Source organism: Botrytis byssoidea (genome assembly GCF_014898295.1).
Source record: "Botrytis byssoidea strain MUCL 94 chromosome Unknown BBYS_023, whole genome shotgun sequence".
Lineage (NCBI taxonomy): Eukaryota > Fungi > Ascomycota > Leotiomycetes > Helotiales > Sclerotiniaceae > Botrytis > Botrytis byssoidea.
The window spans coordinates 404,459-422,976 of NW_024065864.1; the positions used below are offsets into that span (position 1 = coordinate 404,459).

At 42.6% G+C, this 18,518-nt stretch overlaps 7 protein-coding genes across 7 annotated transcripts; 4 read left to right on the forward strand and 3 right to left on the reverse strand.

Annotated features, from left to right (window-relative positions):
- Nucleotides 1-2,235: 2,235 nt before the first annotated feature.
- On the forward strand, nucleotides 2,236-4,215 carry EAE97_009733 (uncharacterized protein). Its single transcript, XM_038880248.1, has 2 exons — nucleotides 2,236-2,601; nucleotides 2,672-4,215. The coding sequence occupies exons 1-2, from the start codon at nucleotides 2,530-2,532 to the stop codon at nucleotides 3,731-3,733; spliced, it is 1,134 nt and encodes a 377-aa protein (XP_038728954.1). The 5' UTR covers nucleotides 2,236-2,529; the 3' UTR covers nucleotides 3,734-4,215.
- A 792-nt stretch (nucleotides 4,216-5,007) lies between these two features.
- EAE97_009734 (uncharacterized protein) lies at nucleotides 5,008-6,564 on the forward strand (the record flags this gene model as incomplete). Its single annotated transcript, XM_038880249.1, is given in 5 exon segments — nucleotides 5,008-5,020; nucleotides 5,032-5,356; nucleotides 5,469-6,221; nucleotides 6,255-6,465; nucleotides 6,478-6,564. 5 exon segments carry the CDS (start codon nucleotides 5,008-5,010, stop codon nucleotides 6,562-6,564), a joined length of 1,389 nt encoding a protein of 462 aa, XP_038728955.1.
- A 137-nt stretch (nucleotides 6,565-6,701) lies between these two features.
- Nucleotides 6,702-7,930, reverse strand: EAE97_009735 (uncharacterized protein). Its single transcript, XM_038880250.1, has 3 exons — nucleotides 7,411-7,930; nucleotides 6,933-7,339; nucleotides 6,702-6,872 (listed from the first exon to the last, which is right to left on the reverse strand). The coding sequence occupies exons 1-3, from the start codon at nucleotides 7,858-7,860 to the stop codon at nucleotides 6,710-6,712; spliced, it is 1,020 nt and encodes a 339-aa protein (XP_038728956.1). The 5' UTR covers nucleotides 7,861-7,930; the 3' UTR covers nucleotides 6,702-6,709.
- Nucleotides 7,931-8,114: 184 nt separating this feature from the next.
- Nucleotides 8,115-9,059, forward strand: EAE97_009736 (uncharacterized protein; the record flags this gene model as incomplete). The annotated part of the gene is made up of 1 exon (XM_038880251.1): nucleotides 8,115-9,059. One exon carries the CDS (start codon nucleotides 8,115-8,117, stop codon nucleotides 9,057-9,059), a length of 945 nt encoding a protein of 314 aa, XP_038728957.1.
- Nucleotides 9,060-9,240: 181 nt separating this feature from the next.
- On the reverse strand, nucleotides 9,241-13,147 carry EAE97_009737 (uncharacterized protein; the record flags this gene model as incomplete). Its single annotated transcript, XM_038880252.1, has 4 exons — nucleotides 9,241-10,349; nucleotides 10,403-12,471; nucleotides 12,532-12,680; nucleotides 12,731-13,147. 4 exons carry the CDS (start codon nucleotides 13,145-13,147, stop codon nucleotides 9,241-9,243), a joined length of 3,744 nt encoding a protein of 1,247 aa, XP_038728958.1.
- A 1,212-nt stretch (nucleotides 13,148-14,359) lies between these two features.
- EAE97_009738 (uncharacterized protein) lies at nucleotides 14,360-16,010 on the forward strand (the record flags this gene model as incomplete). Its single annotated transcript, XM_038880253.1, has 5 exons — nucleotides 14,360-14,674; nucleotides 14,731-14,825; nucleotides 14,881-14,986; nucleotides 15,039-15,420; nucleotides 15,466-16,010. 5 exons carry the CDS (start codon nucleotides 14,360-14,362, stop codon nucleotides 16,008-16,010), a joined length of 1,443 nt encoding a protein of 480 aa, XP_038728959.1.
- Nucleotides 16,011-16,084: 74 nt separating this feature from the next.
- Nucleotides 16,085-18,067, reverse strand: EAE97_009739 (uncharacterized protein; the record flags this gene model as incomplete). Its single annotated transcript, XM_038880254.1, has 4 exons — nucleotides 16,085-16,250; nucleotides 16,305-17,368; nucleotides 17,429-17,582; nucleotides 17,634-18,067. 4 exons carry the CDS (start codon nucleotides 18,065-18,067, stop codon nucleotides 16,085-16,087), a joined length of 1,818 nt encoding a protein of 605 aa, XP_038728960.1.
- Nucleotides 18,068-18,518: the final 451 nt, after the last annotated feature.

The window sequence follows — 18,518 nt, forward strand, 5'->3', positions numbered from 1 at the left end:
TATGATCACACAGACAGTGAGTGCATCGTGCATCGTATCGTATCGCATCGTAGCGTCAGCCAATTGATGAAACCAATCATGTCAAGATCAAGATTCTTTTTTTTATCATTCAAAATTCTGCTGCATTGGGGGCCGCATTTCAACTGATCCTGCAGCCAATATATATTACCCGTTACAATACAATACAACAATCCAATCCAATCCAATTCGACAATACGTGACATGACATGACCTAACATGACATGATTATCCATCCAACCAACGGAATCCAGTACAACAAGAGACACATGTTTGATGAATGATCGTCAATACCTTCCATTGATGCTCCGAAAGCATCCCTTTGACACAGGGAGAATTTAGCAGTGGTGTAACCCAATTCACTCTATCGACACTTGCTGCAATCATATGAGAATCATGATTCAATTGTAAGTCGAATACCCCACTTTCGAGCCACCCCTCTTTTGAACCACCCTTTTACACTAAAAATCACTTTTTTGATCTATTAATATGTTTTTCAATATTGAATATAATTTAATATAATTTTATATTTATATAATTCAAGCTATTTCAATCCTATTTTAAAGATTTCAAGTTTTTAGAGCTTTTGTGAATCGATTTATAAAACTTCAAAATATCGATTTTTTAATTCGTATAAAAATTATATAAAAATTTGAAACTTTTATAAAATCTTTAATGATTTGTTAATAAAAATTACTAAAAATAAACTATAAAATCTTATTATAAATTTATAATATATTAATTTTGAAAAATTCTAAAAAAAATCGAAATGTTTTTATAAATAAATATTTAAAAAGATATTTTCAAAATTGTAGAGATTATTTATACTATTTTTAATTCATTATATACTATATCTCTACATTTATTCATTTATTCAATTTTTTGGGGGGAATTTCTATATAGATTCAGATTTGAAATCTTCAAAAAGATATAGAGTTTTTTTTTTTAATAATTATTATTAAAAAGTTATTAAAGATTATATAAAAGCTTTAAATTTATATATAATTCCCATATAAATTGAAAAATCAATATTTTGAAGCTTTAAATCTCAATCTAAAAAAATCCTAGAAATCCAAAAATTCTAATATAAATTTAGAATAATTTGAATTATATGTATATAAATTTTTACTAAATTATATTTAATATTGATAGAGATATTAATAGGCTAAAAAAGTAATTTTTGGTATAAAAGAGTAGCTCAAAACAAGGGTGGTTTGAAAGTAGGGTGGTCGACTTACCTATACTGTTTTGTGTGCTGCGGCCTATTGATTCCTACATAACATATCTGTCGTGTTGACTGCGCATTCCAGACTTCAGACTTCAGACTGCAGACTCCAGACTCCAGAGGGGACACGGTAAGAGATGACGTTGGAGTGGCACAGGGACGGACTAAAGGAGGAAAAGACTTCTTCCTAGCTACCGTTCTAGCTACTGATAAATACGGATAGCTAAAGGAAGAGAAGACGCTCATATTTGAGGGGCTCGAAAAACAAACGAGACTGCCTACTCGCTCCAGCAAGTATGTAGTAGTTACACATTCCATACAGTATACTGTGCGTACCTAGGTAGACTCGTAGCAACGACCGAGATTGTCTAACAATGCATGGTTCTCAGAGAGTGAGTACAGGTATATCATACCATCCTCTGTACGTACCTTCGAGATGCTCCCTCCATACAAAGATTCAATAAACTACTACAGATAGTGTTATTATATAACACAATAACACAATTCGAGATTCAATAGCTAATCAGTGTCGCATCTAAAATATGGACAATCTACTCCGGCCTAAACTTCATTAATCTAAACCCCCCAATCGGATTCTGATACAACTCAACAGACTGTTTGATATCTAGAATTTGAGTCTTACCTTCAAAAACACCATCTATCATTGGTCAATGCTGAAAAGTTCGATTTCCCTTCTTCTGACTGCCATATGTCTGTCTTCCTTTCTCTCTCTATCTCCTTCTTTCTTCCTTTGACCCAGAGGCTCTTGAGAAGCTTTCAATTTACCTGAGCCCTATAATTCGTTTGTCTTAAGCACATTACAGAACCTGAACACCTAAAAAATTACCGCTAGACCGCTAGACCAATAGCCCCTTAGCAGCTCAGCTCAGCTCAGTCTGATCACTTCCCCTTGTAAGCGATGGTAGCAGTCCCAGGAATGAGCAACGGAATTCTGACCTCTTCATCTTCAATCCGTACCATTCAATCATCATACAATTAATTCACTTTTTGGAAAAACTCTACCATAACTCCAAATTTGGAGGGGAAATAATTTTATAAAAACTTTTGTACATTCATTCATTTATATCGCTGTTGACCCGCAACGAAAATCTTGTCCAAGAAAAAAAAAACCAGGTGGAAGAAGCTAAGGCTAATTTCAACCTTTGGCGCCGGCCTTCCACTTCTACCTTTAACACTTTCCATGATTTTTACCTCTTATATATACTTCTTTCGCAGCCTCATCGACAAGCAGATCAATATTCTCAACAGAATATATAGTGATTGATATGTCTTCCCCATGGAAGAAGCAGCCAGAGGAGGTAGCGGGAGCGGTATTGAAAAGAGCTGAGTTGAGCAAGGTAGACACCTTCTTGTGCTATTCGAATCAAGTCCACTGCCCCGACACTATACTAATATCAAATTATCTAGATGGCTCGGAAACTGCAAAATCGATTGGCGCTCGCACAATTCAAAGCCGAAAGGGGTTGGGAAGATCTTACACTGGATACAATAGAACCAAGGATGGAAGAAGAATTAAGAAGAAGACGGCCAACCTCAAGTGGAGATATGTTATCGGACTCATCCTCCAGTGTTGCGTCTGAAATCCCTTACTCGAACCGAAGAACCTTACTGAGTTCCCCTTTGAAAGCCACCGCCATATTTTCCGATCGAATTGTATCGAGTGGTAGCAGCATTGGGCCTAGGAAGAGGTCGTACCACACTACGTTCCAACAACCAAGCTCAACAGCTGGATCTCGAAAAAGAGTTCGCTCTTCCCCCACACCAAGTAGATTATTACGTCAACCAAATAGCTCCTGGAAAAGTCACCGTCAACTGGCCCAGTCGTCTCCCATCAAGCCACGCAAACCTCACTTCACCACCTCGGCAGGACCAGATCTCTCGTTCTACCGGGGATCTTCACATATGCCAGATGACCTCACCTCTCCTAACTTCGCAGCCCTATCTGACGATGAAGAGAGCCACCTTCCTCTACACTCTTTTAATACCCGACCTTCATCTCCGCGAACCCCGTCTCCCATTAGGAACAGAGGCAACACACACCGTCGAATCAAAGAAGGTAATGGCAGGTCAGCAGAAGAAGAAGCGGATCTTTTACTGTACCTTAGTAGCCCCGCAAATCCAATCTCACGAACAAGCATGATGCAGCCACCATCTACACCACCCTCCCGGAAGCTTGATCTGCCATCATCTATGATGACTACTCCTAGTTATAGCGGGGGTTTTTCGATATTCGGTGCGCCGGCCACACCTTCACAAGGATTCGACTTCGCCGATTTTGTCAACATAACACCAAGTCCCGCTCAGACGACTTGGACCCCAAGAGCTGCAAAGACCCCATTAACTGTTGCACGTAGGCGCTTGACTTTTGAGAACTTCCATCCACAAAATGCAAGCCCATCAAGGCGTGACAGTCCTGCTTCTAAGCATACCGGACTTGGCATGCAGTTGGGTGGTGATCTCTTGCCCTGATTTATGCTTATTTTACGTTTACGATTCACATTGATGTTGACGAGCATCGACTTCTATTCTCACGATTATGTTACTTTGTATATGAATTTGACGGCTCTTATAATGTTCTTTCTGCATGCGGTACGAGCAGAAGTTTGGTGTTTTGGTGGGAAGCTAATATTTTGGGAGTAAATCCCTGGTAGGAATATGAAAGATGTGATAAGTTTGGTTAGTTTTATTGTATTCTATGTTATGGCGGTAAGAAAATATATGATGGGAAGGGACGGCGAGATGTGACCAGCGGGGTCGTTTGGAATAGTGAAAGGGAAGGAGTCGAGAAGAAGGGAAGGAAATCCTTGAGAGCGCGTCTTTTTCTCTTTTGCTCACTACCTATCTAGATAGAATGGCGAATTTTCGTGTCAAATTCGCGATATGGGGATTTCAATAACCAATGGACTTCAAGTTATCAGGAATCAATTGTTCTCGAATTTATGATTGGTGAATTGACAAAGTGGCTTACAAAATATGGGTCATGACGATGTGATAGGATCACATCTAGATTCTGTGCAAAGTAGGTAGGTAAGTCGGACCTCCAGCTACCTACCCATCTAAATACCTCGAGTGGCTCGGGTGGCTCGGGTGGCTCGGGTGGGTGTGTTCCGCATGTGCCTAGGTACATTTGCAGTGATTACTATTGTATAGATTTATTTATATATCTAGGTATTGGCTGTCAAATGATTACTATTGCATAGGTTTATTTATATACCTAGGTATTGGCTATCAAATGATTCCTTATCAGGAAAAAGGCCCTCGGTATTCTCTGTTTGCTGGCTTGATATATTGTGTGCACACGCCGCCAACTGTTGAGATATAGACGCGACGTTGACTTAGCTACTCCGTCACCAATCTGATCATAAATTTGCTTCATTCGTTATCATTCAAATTTCCAGTGTTTGCCGCATCTTCTCAAGGATTGGAGTAACACGCCATACAACTTATTCGAAACTGTATCTTTGCTACACATTGGAGATATGGCTTCTATAAGTATCTGGGTAGCTTTCTTCCTCTTCTTCTATTTTCCTTGCGAACAGGATATACAAATCACACATATGTTCTGCCAAACTGCGCAAATTCGAGTGTCAAGAGCCAGTACCGAAAGACACTATCAGCCGTTGGCCTTTCGGTCTTGATACCATTAAGATAGCTCTGGAGGCCAATCGTGGAAAGTACTTCCCAACCCTCCTTCAAAGAAAAGAAATGTCGAAAAATTTAGCATAACATTCAAGTATTCAATCATGAATACGTCGAGTCTTTTACAGTAGATCCTGAAAATGTAAAGGCTGTTTTAGCGACACAATTTGCCGACTTTGATCTAGGGCCAGTGCGGATAGGGGCCCTCTGGCCTATGCTTGGGAAAGGCATATTTACACAAGATGGTCACGAATGGAAGGTAACAAGGGATATGATGAGACCCCAGTTCAATCGGGATCAGATGAGTGATTTCGAGTTGGAGGAGAAGCATGTCCAGAACTTGATGAGAGCTATAGATACCAGACTTCAGGGTGACTGGACCGAAGAGACCGATCTACAAGTTCTTTTCTTTCGATTGACCATGGACTCTGCAACAGAAGTTCTACTTGGACAGTAGGTAGAATCTTTATCGCAGTCGCGTTGCACTCTCCCCCCAATGTTCCGGGGGCGGTATGCAATAATCTTTGATGATGTACAATTATAACTAAGCCAACAATGTTTTTAGGTCTGCTAATACCCAGCTTCTCAATCTACCAGAAAATCAATCAAAAGCCTCGGGTACCAGAATAGATTTTGCGGCCGAGTTTGACAACGCTTTATCTTGGGTTTATACTCGTGGCCGTTTTGCTGATAATTATTGGCTGGTCACCAGCAAAGACTTCAGGAATTCTTGCAACAAATGCAACGAATATGTCGATTATTTTGTTCAGCTTGCTCTTGATAGAAACTCACTGGCCAAAGATCAAGACAAAGATGATTCAACCGCCACCAAGAAGAGATATATATACCTGGACGCCCTTGCAAAGGAAACACAAGATCCAATTGAGCTTCGTTCTCAGTGCTTACATTTAATGCTAGCAGGTAGAGACACGACGGCCTCGTTACTAGGATGGTTGTTTCTTTTATTCGCTCAAAATCCCAATCAATACCAAAAGCTGCGCAATATCGTTATCGAAAACTTTGGAACATACGAAAATCCTTTGAAAATAAACTTCACGGACCTCAAAAATTGCCGATATCTCCAACATTGTTTGAATGAAGCTTTGCGAGTTTATCCACTTGTACCTTTTAGCGTGAGACAAGCAAACAAGGACACGACCCTACCACATGGCGGTGGAAAGGATGGAAAATCGAAAGTCTTTATTCCAAAAGGGCCAATAGTCGAATACAGTGTTTTCGTCATGCATCGTAGAAAGGATATATGGGGTGATGACGCTGAGGAGTTTCGACCTGAGAGATGGGATGGGAGTTTTTACCTGTAAGTTTGGATTCAGCTCTTTTCCCGTCCGAGACTAATCACTGACGTTGAAAAGTTTAATGGCGGTGCAAGGATTTGTATCGGGCAGCAATTTGCCTTGAATGAAGCCGGTTATGTTACTGTAAGACTTCTCCAAAGGTTTGATAGAATTCGAGATATGGCAACGGACCCAGTCGTGAAACATGAAGTCAAACTCACAGTTTCCTCCGCCAACGGTGTTAAAGTCAAGTTACATGCTTCCACTGTATGAGAGCAGGTGTATCCAGTATCATGTGAAATACTTTTCATTTCTCATTTTCCTCAATTGTTCTTGGAAAATTGGCAATTTTGCACAACTGGGTAGTATGAAACTAGAAAGTAATGATTGCATTTGGGTTGGCATTGATGCACGAGTACAAATGGCAGGCGGAAAGCAGCAGCTCGGCGGTCAGACATCTCGTGTAGTAGCTAGTCTTGTTCATTCATTTAACTCCAATTCAAATACTCATTCATGCTAAATCAATTTTTTTGAGAATAACCTTAATTTCTTCAGCAACGAGATCTGGATCATCAATTTGTATAAAGTGACCACAGCCACTCGCGATCTTCACACCCTCACATCGATCTTCATCTGTGATACTCACCAGGCCGGCATTATACATGGCCCAGTATCTCCACAACGTTGATTAGTCAAACGTTCCCGCCAAGAGCACTGTAACAATACAAACTTACGGATTCGTAAACCTCATACTCATACTCTTAGGTGTTCCCATCCTTTCCAAACTCACTTCTGCAAACGTGACTGGATCATGCCCTACAATTGTAAGCCACGGACCTTTTCCATCTGCACCAATAAGTTTAGGGTTATCAGCATTGGGGAGTAATTTTGGACCAGGTCGTCGATCCATGGATTCAGAGTTTGGGACGGACAAATCAAACACACTTGTCAATCGCGTGCGCGCTTCAATGTATTGGTGAAGTGAGCAGTCTGGTGCGAGTACGGTAGAGGGGTCGAAGGTGGGGGACAAAGGATCTGGGAGGAAATCGCTATAATTTACGTTGGCGATGTTGGAGTCAAGTGCGATGAGCGCGGCGCAAATGAATGGATGGAACTGTATATAGAGACGGGCTATGGGAACCTGGTAGAAACATTATTTTGAGGTTATATAATTCGTAGACAGGGCGAAAAACAATGTCACAAAGTACTTACTCCAACTGAGGCAGCCACGAATATTACACTCAGTCTCCCATTTTCGACATCGGTCTTCTCAAGTCCAAGTTTCTTACTAGCAATAACTAGAATGATTTCGTGGAGATCATTTGCAGCGTCCATGAAATCATGCCCATAACCATTTCCATCATCTAGAGGATCTCTTGCAGTAGTCAGTCCTTGCCCATAACGGTCAAATGTCAAGAGTGGTGGGGTTTTCTTGGTACGAGATCGAAAAACTGATATGCATGACTCCCATGAGGAAGCGGGAAGACCGAGTCCATTTATAAAGACAACAAGGATGTGGTGTAGTGGGACATTCGATTCTGAGAGGGTTGAAGAAGATGCACGTGGAAAGAAGGTGTAAGATATAGGAGCATGTGGCTTTGAGGGAATAGTAAGGAAAGATGGACACGAATCGATCGGAGAAGTATCAGAGGATTGGTTCATTTCGGGAATTATGGAACTTGACTCAATTCATCATATTTAAAAGCCTTTGCGACGTTCATGAAGTGGATCAATGATATATTCAGCCTTATGGTAAGGCGGGGACACAAGACTAAATAAAACAAGGGCCGCTCGGGCCGGTGCTTTGAGATTGATCTACTTATCTTATCTCAATCGCTAAGCGAACTATTATCTATCCATGTAACCTTCCGAGCATACCAACCAATCTTTGTGCTTCGGCAGATGACGATTTGAGAATGGCATCTTCAGCTGCCCCGCTGAAGCGAACCTATAATCACAAATCACACTCTTCCGAAGATTTGAAACCCAAACGTATCTGCACAGCCGCAAGTATAGCTGCTGCAAAGATATCACAGCGGGCACCTACAATCGAACAAGTTCTCACCATCTCAGAAGATGCTGTCTGGTCGCTCCGCAAATCCGACCTCCGTACCCACTTTCTTACTCTGCAACAATATACTCAATCACTTTCCAATGCAGTGCCAAGAGTCGATTTCGGTGCGGAAATCCATAATGATTTGAATGAGATCCCTTCGCCCGAGATCCTTCCCTCACTCCTACGTATGCCAGTCGAAATCCGCCAACTAATCTATCGTCATTTGCTGACACCTCCTTCCAATGATCCTCGCCTTGGCCCCCATCCTCGCCAACTCCAATCTCATATTTATCTTTCTCGCGCTTTCGAAGTCGCCGTTCTACATCTCAATCGCCAAATATATCACGAAGCGCTCCCAACATTTTACGGCGACTCCCTTCAAACTATCTCTGTAATCGCCGACTACAATATCTGGACACACAAAACGCAACGCTCCAATTCAGTTCTCTCCTCGTTCCTCACCTCGTCTATTCGGAATTTATCCCTCTCTATCCAACTTGGTAGCGAGAAACGAAAACAGAAACCCGATGACTTCGAAGCGGAGGCGAGACTAATAGAAGTAACTAAAGGAATTAAGAAATTGAGGAAATGGTTAGCAGGGGCTGACCTTCAAATTTTGAGGATTGGGTGGCAAGAGCCCCCGCAGACTTACACGTTGGAACAGAAAAAAGAGATCTTGGACGGACTGAGAGCTTTGAAGGCAGTGAAAGTGGAGGCCGGGGATATTGATTGGGGACTAGATTGGAACAAAGGAAAGAGATTTAGGTTTGACGTCGATTATTTAAAAGAATTGGAAAGAGAGTGATCTTGACAGTGGCATGTTAGGATTTGTACACGTGAAAAGTTCATATAAGACAAAAGTTGGGATACTGGAGCTTCAACTTATGAAGCTGATCTGTCTATTGCCATTCATGACATTACAATATTTCTCCGTTAAATACAATTTACCCTAACGCCGCGCTATGCATCATCAAGTTCACCCCATTTTAATACTGAAGTAACTTCTGCCCACTCTTTCCATCCGCTTTTTGTGTCGAGAAGGAGCAGAATTGATCCTTAATGGCCACTACTTCGTAAGTACCTTCCTGCGAAGACTGTATCGTCTTGCTGTGTTCATATGAAATCTCATGTCTGGTCTCCAGCACATGAGACTTCTGGCCCTTCTTCGCGTTCGTACTTCTTGTGTATGTGAACTCAAAAGGTGGTACGCCCCAGAATTCGAATAGCAGTTCAGCTTGTCCACCTTCGTGAATATCAACTTCCACCTGTCTTCCTTTACTGATCTTGACGCTGGGCATTTGGTGGATAATCTTTGTGATCTCAGTCTTTGCTTTACATTCGCTGGCCTTATCCGATATAGCAGTTATTGTGAAGTTGCCTGGCTTCTCGGCAATACGTCTGAAACTAGTATTTGGTGATTTTGCTTTCCTTTGCACGTTCTCAAAAGTATAGTAAATTTCGAAAGGTGCTGTGCCCGATAATGTGTACCCGATTCGTTCACCCACACAGTAGTCTGTACGAGACTCCAAGGGATGAATAGTAGGAACGTCGTAAACCTGCACTTGTACATGAGGAGCACCATGTTCTGTTTTTTGCTGACACCCTCTGGAGTCACGAATCTTGCGTACACTGACTTGATGAATGCCTAGCGACAACACTCGGTGAGGTATCCGGAAATCATAATGGTTGGAATCGATGTTGGCAATCTTGACAGTTTCTGGTCTCGCACTACTCTGATGTTTGATGTCGATTTCAAGGTAGAAGGGAGGAATGCCCTCGAGTTTAATAGGAATGACCTCGTCTCCGGCGAGCTCTTCCTTGCAATATTTATATGACTGTCCTGGTTTGATAAAATTTGCAGCTGGCTTCCTGTTGACTTTTTGCTCAATGATGAGCGGCGAAAACTTCTTCGAGTCATGGTCATAAAGGTTGTCAGAAAGCTCCGAGAATTTATATTCATAAAGACCAGGCTTGATTGTGTCCATGGAAACTGTTGAAAGTCCGAGACCTGCGTCAAACTCTTTGTTACTGATAGATGCCGAGCCATATTCTGGCTTGTGACGAATCTCATACTTGACGTGGTAAGGAGGGGAACCTGTGAATTGTTAGCCGAGTCAGATATGACCTTGGACGAGTAGCTTGGCTTACCAATAAGATTGACCTCGACTGCATCTATATCACCTTCGCATACTTCATGCTTAACATATTTCTCACCGTCCAGCACAAGAGCCGAATTATCAGCAACTTTAATTTTCGGTCTTGGAAGCCAATCAACCTCAAATAAGGATGCCTTGGGATCGACTGTCCCGGGACACTGATTATCATTTACATCAAGTAATTCGTATGTACCACGAGCATCCACCTTAACCGCATCATTGGTCGACATAGCAATCTTCTCCAAAATCTTACCAGAATCATCATTTACATTTCGGTATTTGATGCTCCAAGGAGGCTGACCAGTCAAGCGAAGAGGTAGCGGGATGTTGGTGCCCTCGATGGTCATAATCTTATGCTTGCCATCCAGGTGACCGAAAGCAACTCGGGGTCTTTGGTGTCTCACCATAAATTTGACCTCGCCGTTAAGGAATATCTTGCAACCTGTCTTGTCCTGAACGCTTGCAAGAGCGAGAGAATATTCTCCACCAGTGATCAAAGGATCCGTCTTTATCTTGTAGATGTCGCTTTCGATTCCAGTGACCTTTTGCTTTCGACGTCTTCCGTCATGAACAATCTCGTATTCCAAGGTAAAAGGTGGTTCGCCAGAGAGCTCCACATTCATCTCCACAGGCTCTTCGATGCATGCGTCAATATCACCTGCAGGCCGTCTAAGATAGGCTGAAGCCGGTGGCTTCACATCCTGCTCCAAAACTAAATCATTGCTATTCAATTTGTGGTTCTTGTAAACGGCATCGTCCACAGAGGTAAACTGGTATTTAAAATGACCTGCATCGCGCGGCTTAAGCTCCAGTTGGTGTCGCAATCCAGATACTTTCACGGATTCATGCTTCAGACCACTCTTTGTAATGATGTTGTACCTTACTACGAACGGCGGAGTGCCTATTAGGTCAAGGTCAACAAGCAAGCCAATGGAATTGCCAGCACACTTGTCGTTGATATTCTCGGCGCTTATAGACAGCTGCGGCTCGGGTGGATTCAGCAGTAAGCAAGAAGCAGGCTCCCTGACTTCACCTTCACAGAATTTGCTCTTAACGCCCACCAGGGTATAAAGACCTGGTTCGCGGATATTTGGCGATTGGTGGGCACTGCGGGCAGAGTATTCCTCAAAAGTCACCTCGCTGCCATGATCACCCGCGGCGGTCAGAGTGTCAAGGGGAGAGAACTTGTATGTCAGAGTATGAGAAGTGTCGTCTGGTGTTCGGCCAGGCGATGCATATTTTACCGGAAGTTGTGTAGATTGGCCGATAGCAACCATAAGTGGACTCCTGGAATCACAGCCTGAGAGCCTTGCAAGGGGCCTCTCATGGACTGTAAGACTCTGTTCCATGTGTGTGTTCTTGGGATAGATGAGCTCTCCATCTTCACCAATAAGCGTGAAGTTTGCGACATTTCCAGTAGCGTCGTGAATCTCATTGATCGAGTATAACCACAAACCGCTGGGGGTCATAGATTCATTCAATGGAATAACAACCTTTCTAGCTTGTCCCCACGAAACATCCTGATTTCCTAGGGTAAGCAATGTGCTGGGCCTAGTTGAACCCAGCAGCGGCGAGACGAAGTTTTCTGGTTGATTACTCTGGAAGTGGAAACTGCGATCTTTGTCGTTGATGGTACGTCCATACACAATCTTCAACGGGGCTGTTCCCTCAAGCTCGATAGAGAGGTCGGAAAGATCTCCTAGACACTTGTCTGAGCTCGTGGATCTGATGATGGCTTTAGGGCATCCTACAACAAGCGTATCAGACATTCTCCGCTGTACTTCGAGCTTCGACTGATCTATAATCTTGTGAAGCCTGTATAATCCTGGTTTCTTCACAATGTAGTCAAGCGTATAAACGTTTGGCTCATCATCCATCTTTCGAACGTTCTTCATGTCTCTTTTCTTCAGCTCTATCGTTTCGTTTGCATTTGTATCGAAGTCGAAGCGTAATAGTTCAATGTGTACAGGTTTGGTCTGGTTAAAATACATCGGGAGCTTGACAGAAGGACGACTACTATCTAAACAGAATGGGAGACCATCCGGATTCAATGTCGCTGATCTGTTATATATTAGTACGATATAGCAAGTTGTGAATTATATGACCTTGGTCAAGACGTACCCCTCTGGCAATATATTGATAATTTGCCTACCCATAATCAAAGATGAGTTGTGTAAAATGGTGGCAGGCCGAACACTGTTCTCTGAAATAGCGAGTTCGCTGTCGAAAAAGGTCTTCGTAAGAAGTAGAACCCATCCTTGTAGTGGAAGCTTTTCGAATTAGCTTTATCGTCACCAAAACAGAATCAGGGACCACTTACGCCAATTCTGAACATTAGAACGAAATCAAAGATAGCATGCAGCCCAAAAGCTACATGAGATGTCCATTGTGACCACTCCAACCACGGTATTCGTAGTTTGGGTACCCAGTACAAAAAGAGTGCGTCCAGCATTACCCATTTCATGAATAATGGGAAAGACTCTGATTCATCCTCTACCAACTGCCACCAATCATATAAACGCCATACAAGTAGCAAGCCATACAGTCCCGTAACATACATGCGCTGGCTAGGAGCATCAATGAGCTCTACCGGTATCAATGGCGCATCGGATTCTATCGCAGCAGGCGAAGCCGTTGGAAGATCCCGCAATGGGGATGTTACTCGTCCCGTCGGATTTCTTTGGCCACTGCCAGGAGTAGGCGGAAAGCCAGAACGCATTCTAGGAGTCCCATTCATTGTGTAGAAGCTTTATAATCATTGCATTCTTTATATCTTGACGAAAGTCGTTGGAGGCCAAAGTTGAGAGGGGGGGTTATTCGTTGAAATCGTGTCAAACAATAAGCTGTATTGAGTGGGCAAGCTATTCGCGAAAGTTAATAAGAAAAGAAAAGGAGAATGAAGAGGGAGATGAAGCTGAAAGAGATAGATTATTGTAGCTATTTATGTAAAGGAATAGGTACCGTACATTCGAAATGTGAAGAATCCAAGTTTCCTCTCAAAGCACAGAATTTGCCTAGAGTCGCGAGTGAAGTTCCTTGTGGGACGCGTTTTTGAATTTTGTGAATTTTTGTTGTTTCCAGCGCCAGCATTTCCAAAGCTTTGACCACTTTCATGGTAATGGTAAATTGGCATCAGGTAAATCTGATAACTTTATGTATCTTATTATTATATGATATTGATTTGGGTAGATAAAATTTGAACATGATAAAGCTTCCAAGTCAATATAACAATGGTTAGTTAATTTGATGTGAAACTTCGAAAAGAGTAGGTAGGTAGGTAGTTACCAACAACCGTCTATCTCTAGACATTTCCCTAGTGTACGATTTACCTAGTATTTTGTCCATGATTACCGTACGTCCATACAGCTCTAGTATCCTCGTCCAAGCCCATGCCAGCTTAGGTGTAGATGGACATGTGTTCTTCTTGTCGCATCCAGGACGTCTAGCTACATCTACCTATATCAATTTATCTCTTTTAACATTATTGGAATAGCAAAGAACATAAGGTCAATTGACCCGAGCAAGTGCAGTTAACAATTCACACATGAGAAATGCAAAGGATTCAAATGGCTTCTCTATATAAAATCCAGGATTGATAACCAAAAAGAAATCCTTTCTTTCCTAACTATCTGCTTGTCTCCCTAATAGTCATTTACACCTAATTCCTTGCCCAAATCAAGTGAATCAAGTACTACCCAGGTCATGACACACAACACAAAGTGATCTTTCTACCTTACATTTATCGACCTGGCTAGGTACCTTTCTTCACCACTACGTACTGATCTTCTTGAGCCCCATAATTTGGTATCCCGATACTTTCAACCCACTCCTTCCTTCCTTCCTTCAATTTTCTGAATTACACAAATTCAGCACTTCACTCTGAAGCTCAAAGTTTGGTCATTTCTTCAATCACTTTGCCGTCTCAAGGTTCCTCAATTAGATCGATCAAATGATGAATGGCTCTCCGGTATCAGAGGACTGTTCAATACAATCTACAGCTTCTGATGTTGGCTCAAGAAGACGTTCCTCGAGGAATCAAAAGAGGTCCAAGTCTCCAAGTGGGGACTATACGGACAGATGTGGCAATGGCACGGGAACACAAAAGATAGAAAGTGAATCAATGGGTCTTACGACAAGTCGCCTCAAACGTTCTAGCCAAAACATCAAGAGACCAGAGTCTGAGATCCTCGATGATGCACTAAAGCCCTTAACGGATGACGAGCGTAAGTCTTGGAAGGGATGGTGTGAGTTAGAGAGTGATCCAGTAAGTTGCTTTTCGGGGTGGTGGGATTCTTTAAGTTGACATACATTGTTTGCTAGGCACTTTTTAATTACATATTACGAGAGTATGGTGTCAAGGATGTCAAGATCCAGGAGGTTCTTGGCCTGGAGGACGAAATGTTACAGTATCTACGGTATGAAAATTTCCGCTTCCACCAATACTTGAAACCCAAATTGACATTTCCCAAGGAAACCAGTGTATGGATTAGTCTTCCTATTCAAATACATAGAGGATGACTCGGAGGATGAAGAAACACCTCGAAAATGTCCGAACCACATTTGGTTTGCCAATCAAGTTAGGCAAGCCCAAGCAAGACCTTGATGAGAAATTGACTAACAGAATGTAGACTACACATAACGCCTGTGCTACTATTGCCCTTCTGAACATTGTTATGAACGTCCCGAATCTTGATCTAGGGGACGGTATTCGCGGTTTCAAGGAAGACACTCAGTTTCTAAAACCAGCATACCGAGGTCAGAAACTCAGTCAGAATGAGTTTATCCGAAACATTCATAATACATTCGCTCGAAGAATGGATATTTTGAATGCAGACTTAGCTATTTCGAATGAGGTGTCAGCTTGGAAGAAAAAGAGGAAAACGAAAAAGAACTCTGGAAGAAGCAAGTCCAGGTCAGACGCGGAGTCAGGTTTTCATTTTGTTGCATTCGTTCCAGTAGAGGGCGTTGTGTGGAGACTCGATGGCTTGCAACGTCAACCAGTCACTCTAGGTAGGTGAAAACAGCAACTGGTCGAATAATACTGACGATTTAAAGGGCCGTGTAATGATGACTGGATTTCCGTTGCTCGTGCCAGTATCTATGAACAGATTATGAAGTACGGTGATGATTTGCAGTTTAACCTTTTGTCTTTGTGTAGAAGTCCTCTTCGGATAATTCCATTAGAACTCGCCCAGAATATCCACGCTATAAAGCGTGTTGAGGCTTTGCTGGCACACCAGATGTCTGATTGGAATGACTTCAATCAGGTTGATGGTTCCGAACTCATGAGAGGGCCCTCGGAGGAATTTGGTGTCACAGACGAACTACTTCACGATACAGCACTTCCCGAGAGCACATGCAATATACTCGAGCGAGAGAGTACTAATGCGAGCGCCCTTCTTCGCCTACAGCAGCAGTGGGTTTCCGACCAAAAGGCACTACGCATCGCCTATAGAGAAGAATTGGCATTGATTAACGAAGAGAATGAGCAGGCAGCGAGACGGAAGAAAGACCACACGCCAATAGTCTATCGTACATTAAAAAGCCTAGCTGATAAGGGAATTCTAAAAGGGATCATAGACGAAGTTCAAGCGATATAAATTAAGTATTAGAACCTGTTGGCTGTTCAATCTTACAGAAAGTCCAATTGTAGTAATATATGTACATACCAACCCTAGTCATCAGGATATTCGTCTCTGAAATTCGCAATAAACTGACAGTTTTCCTGATCATATCGCTTGAAGTATTGTCCCGCCACTATCATCAACGATGTCAAGTCCGGCTGAGCAACGATCTCTATGTTGTCCTCAGCCACATAACGTAAGCTAGCATCTTCTACACTGTTGAATTCGTAAGCGCTTCCACTCTTCACGGCACATCGTAGGGCTACTTACAGTACATGATAGAAGCTTTGGTTCCTACCTCCTGGGTAAGAATCGATCTGGTGCTGCGCTATCCAATTGGAGCCCATGTGACATCCAACATCCCAGCCAATTATCGCTCCTGTGTAGCCGTATCTTTGGTGGCGAAATACTTGCCCAATCCTGAATTTTACCCGATCCGTTCCATTAGATTTGTTGCGAGTCCGTACTTGCCTCGGAGTGGAGTCTACCGTGCGAATTACTCTCAGTTCCTCGACTAGTTCGGAGTACTCGTTACTTGAACTATTGTATGATGAAAGGATATATTCTTCGATAAGGCCGACGTCTTCCGGGAAGGATTTCTCGAATTTAGCCATCAGCATGGGTACTAATTGATGCTGGTTATGACCAGGAGGTATTGGGGTTGGGTTTAAAAGAAAGCTTGCCCAGGTGACTGAGTATATTGCATGGTCCATTTCCAACAATGGCACACTTTGTAATCTAGTAGTCACGAGGGATGGGTCTTGTGCGGGACGACTTCGTATATAGGGGAACTCTCGAATGGTTGTAACTATATTTCTAGTCGTGCGAAGCACAACATTGTTGGTAGCAGAAGAATCCGCGACGAATTCGGAGAATGACACTCCTCGGACACCCCAAGCCGTCCACAATCGCTGAAGATTTTCCAATGGGATTTCTGATGCTGATCGGAAAGGATCTAAATACATGGGTTCCACGGCGCTGTCCTTCTGTTTAAGTGGCTTGTCATCGAGGTCTATAGAAGGCTTTGGGAGAACCATAGCATATACGTGACTCGGCATACCACAGACCCTAGCATCAAGTCCAGTTCTTCGAGCTACCGCACAAAATATCGCGACAGAGACCAGTGGCAACGAAGAATGCTCTGGCTCCTGCAGTGCTAGGCTAATATAGTTATTTTGTAAATTGCGATAGTTGAGTTCATTACTGAGACCTAAAAGGTTACGGTCGCGCAGAAACGTAACAACTGCGAGGGCTTGTTGTCGAGTAGACATATAATCGAATTTTGGATGGTCAGTTCGAACACGAGCGGCAAGGTCGTCAAGAATATCGGAGACCTATGCCAATGCGTTAGATAACATTCACACACATACAGCAATATAGAGGAACATGCATACCTCCTGAAAATCACCGATGTTGTCATGTAGAACAAACATATCGTAAGCTCCCAGTGCTGCTTCCAGGGATACCTCCTCGCCCCTAGCAAGCTTCGACCATACTGCGAGAGCTTTCGAGCGATGAAGAAAGTCAAGCACTGCACAAGCATAGTACCTATATATGTATATATTAGAAAAGAAACTATCTGCGGGTTAAATAGCTTACTTTCTAGCAAGATAATCATCGCCACGCATGCGACTGTGTCGCAAAAGCGCATCTTTTGCATCATATCCAAAACGTCCAATTTCTTCGAAGTTCACAATACGATTAGCTCGACTCTCGAGAAGACCATTCAAAGCGTTTGTCGTTCTTATATCTACGTTTTCCCGATGTATATATAAGCCTTTCCAATTCACATCTCCTACAATACCGGCAAACTTTTGGAAGACGTCATGTCTCGCATCCCAGTACTTGAAGTGAACGCGACAGTGATATCGCCAAAGTAATGGCTCATTGCCCAGGCGATTGAATCGCTTTGAAACAAGTTGGATATTCGTGAGAGTATCGTGCGGAGAACTGAAGTAGAGTATTTGTTGCACAATCTCATCGGGAAGAATTTCAAAAGTAAAACCTCGGCTTGCAGAATCGTTAGGAGTCATCGCAAAGAATGAAATGCCAATTTGGCAGTCGTAGTTGTGCTCTGCAATTCACCTCTCGAATCTGATCGATGCGTCACTTCAAATAAATTGGAATAATTATGTTTTCAAAGTCGAGGGTCGTGAAACTTGAGAATGCTTAGGACTGGCGCGGAGTCGTTCAAATACCTAGTAGTCCAGATAGTTCAGACGGCAAGTCACTAGAGGATGAGTATTTCCCTCGTCACTACCTAGGTAAAGAAATGTATGACGAAGATCGAAACGAACATCATTTTGTATGACCCTACCTGAGCCAAAGAAATCCGGCCATACTTGAAGAAAATCACTGGAATATTGATAAGAATTCAAAAAATTGAATTGGGCGTCCATAAGGATTTGTTTTGAAGAATTCACAGCACAGTACGAATTGTATGAGGATATCGAGAATTCCTTTTTATTGTTGTGGCATGGCCTA

Coding starts and splice junctions, on each gene's coding strand:
- EAE97_009733 (XM_038880248.1), top strand. CDS start 2,530: ATGTCTTCCCCATGGAAGAAGCAGCCAGAGGAGGTAGCGGGAGCGGTA. Junction 2,602..2,671: donor AAAGAGCTGAGTTGAGCAAG/GTAGACACCTTC, acceptor CAAATTATCTAG/ATGGCTCGGAAACTGCAAAA.
- EAE97_009735 (XM_038880250.1), bottom strand. CDS start 7,860: ATGAACCAATCCTCTGATACTTCTCCGATCGATTCGTGTCCATCTTTC. Junction 7,340..7,410: donor TCGTGGCTGCCTCAGTTGGA/GTAAGTACTTTG, acceptor TGTTTCTACCAG/GTTCCCATAGCCCGTCTCTA. Junction 6,873..6,932: donor AGTATGAGGTTTACGAATCC/GTAAGTTTGTAT, acceptor AACGTTGTGGAG/ATACTGGGCCATGTATAATG.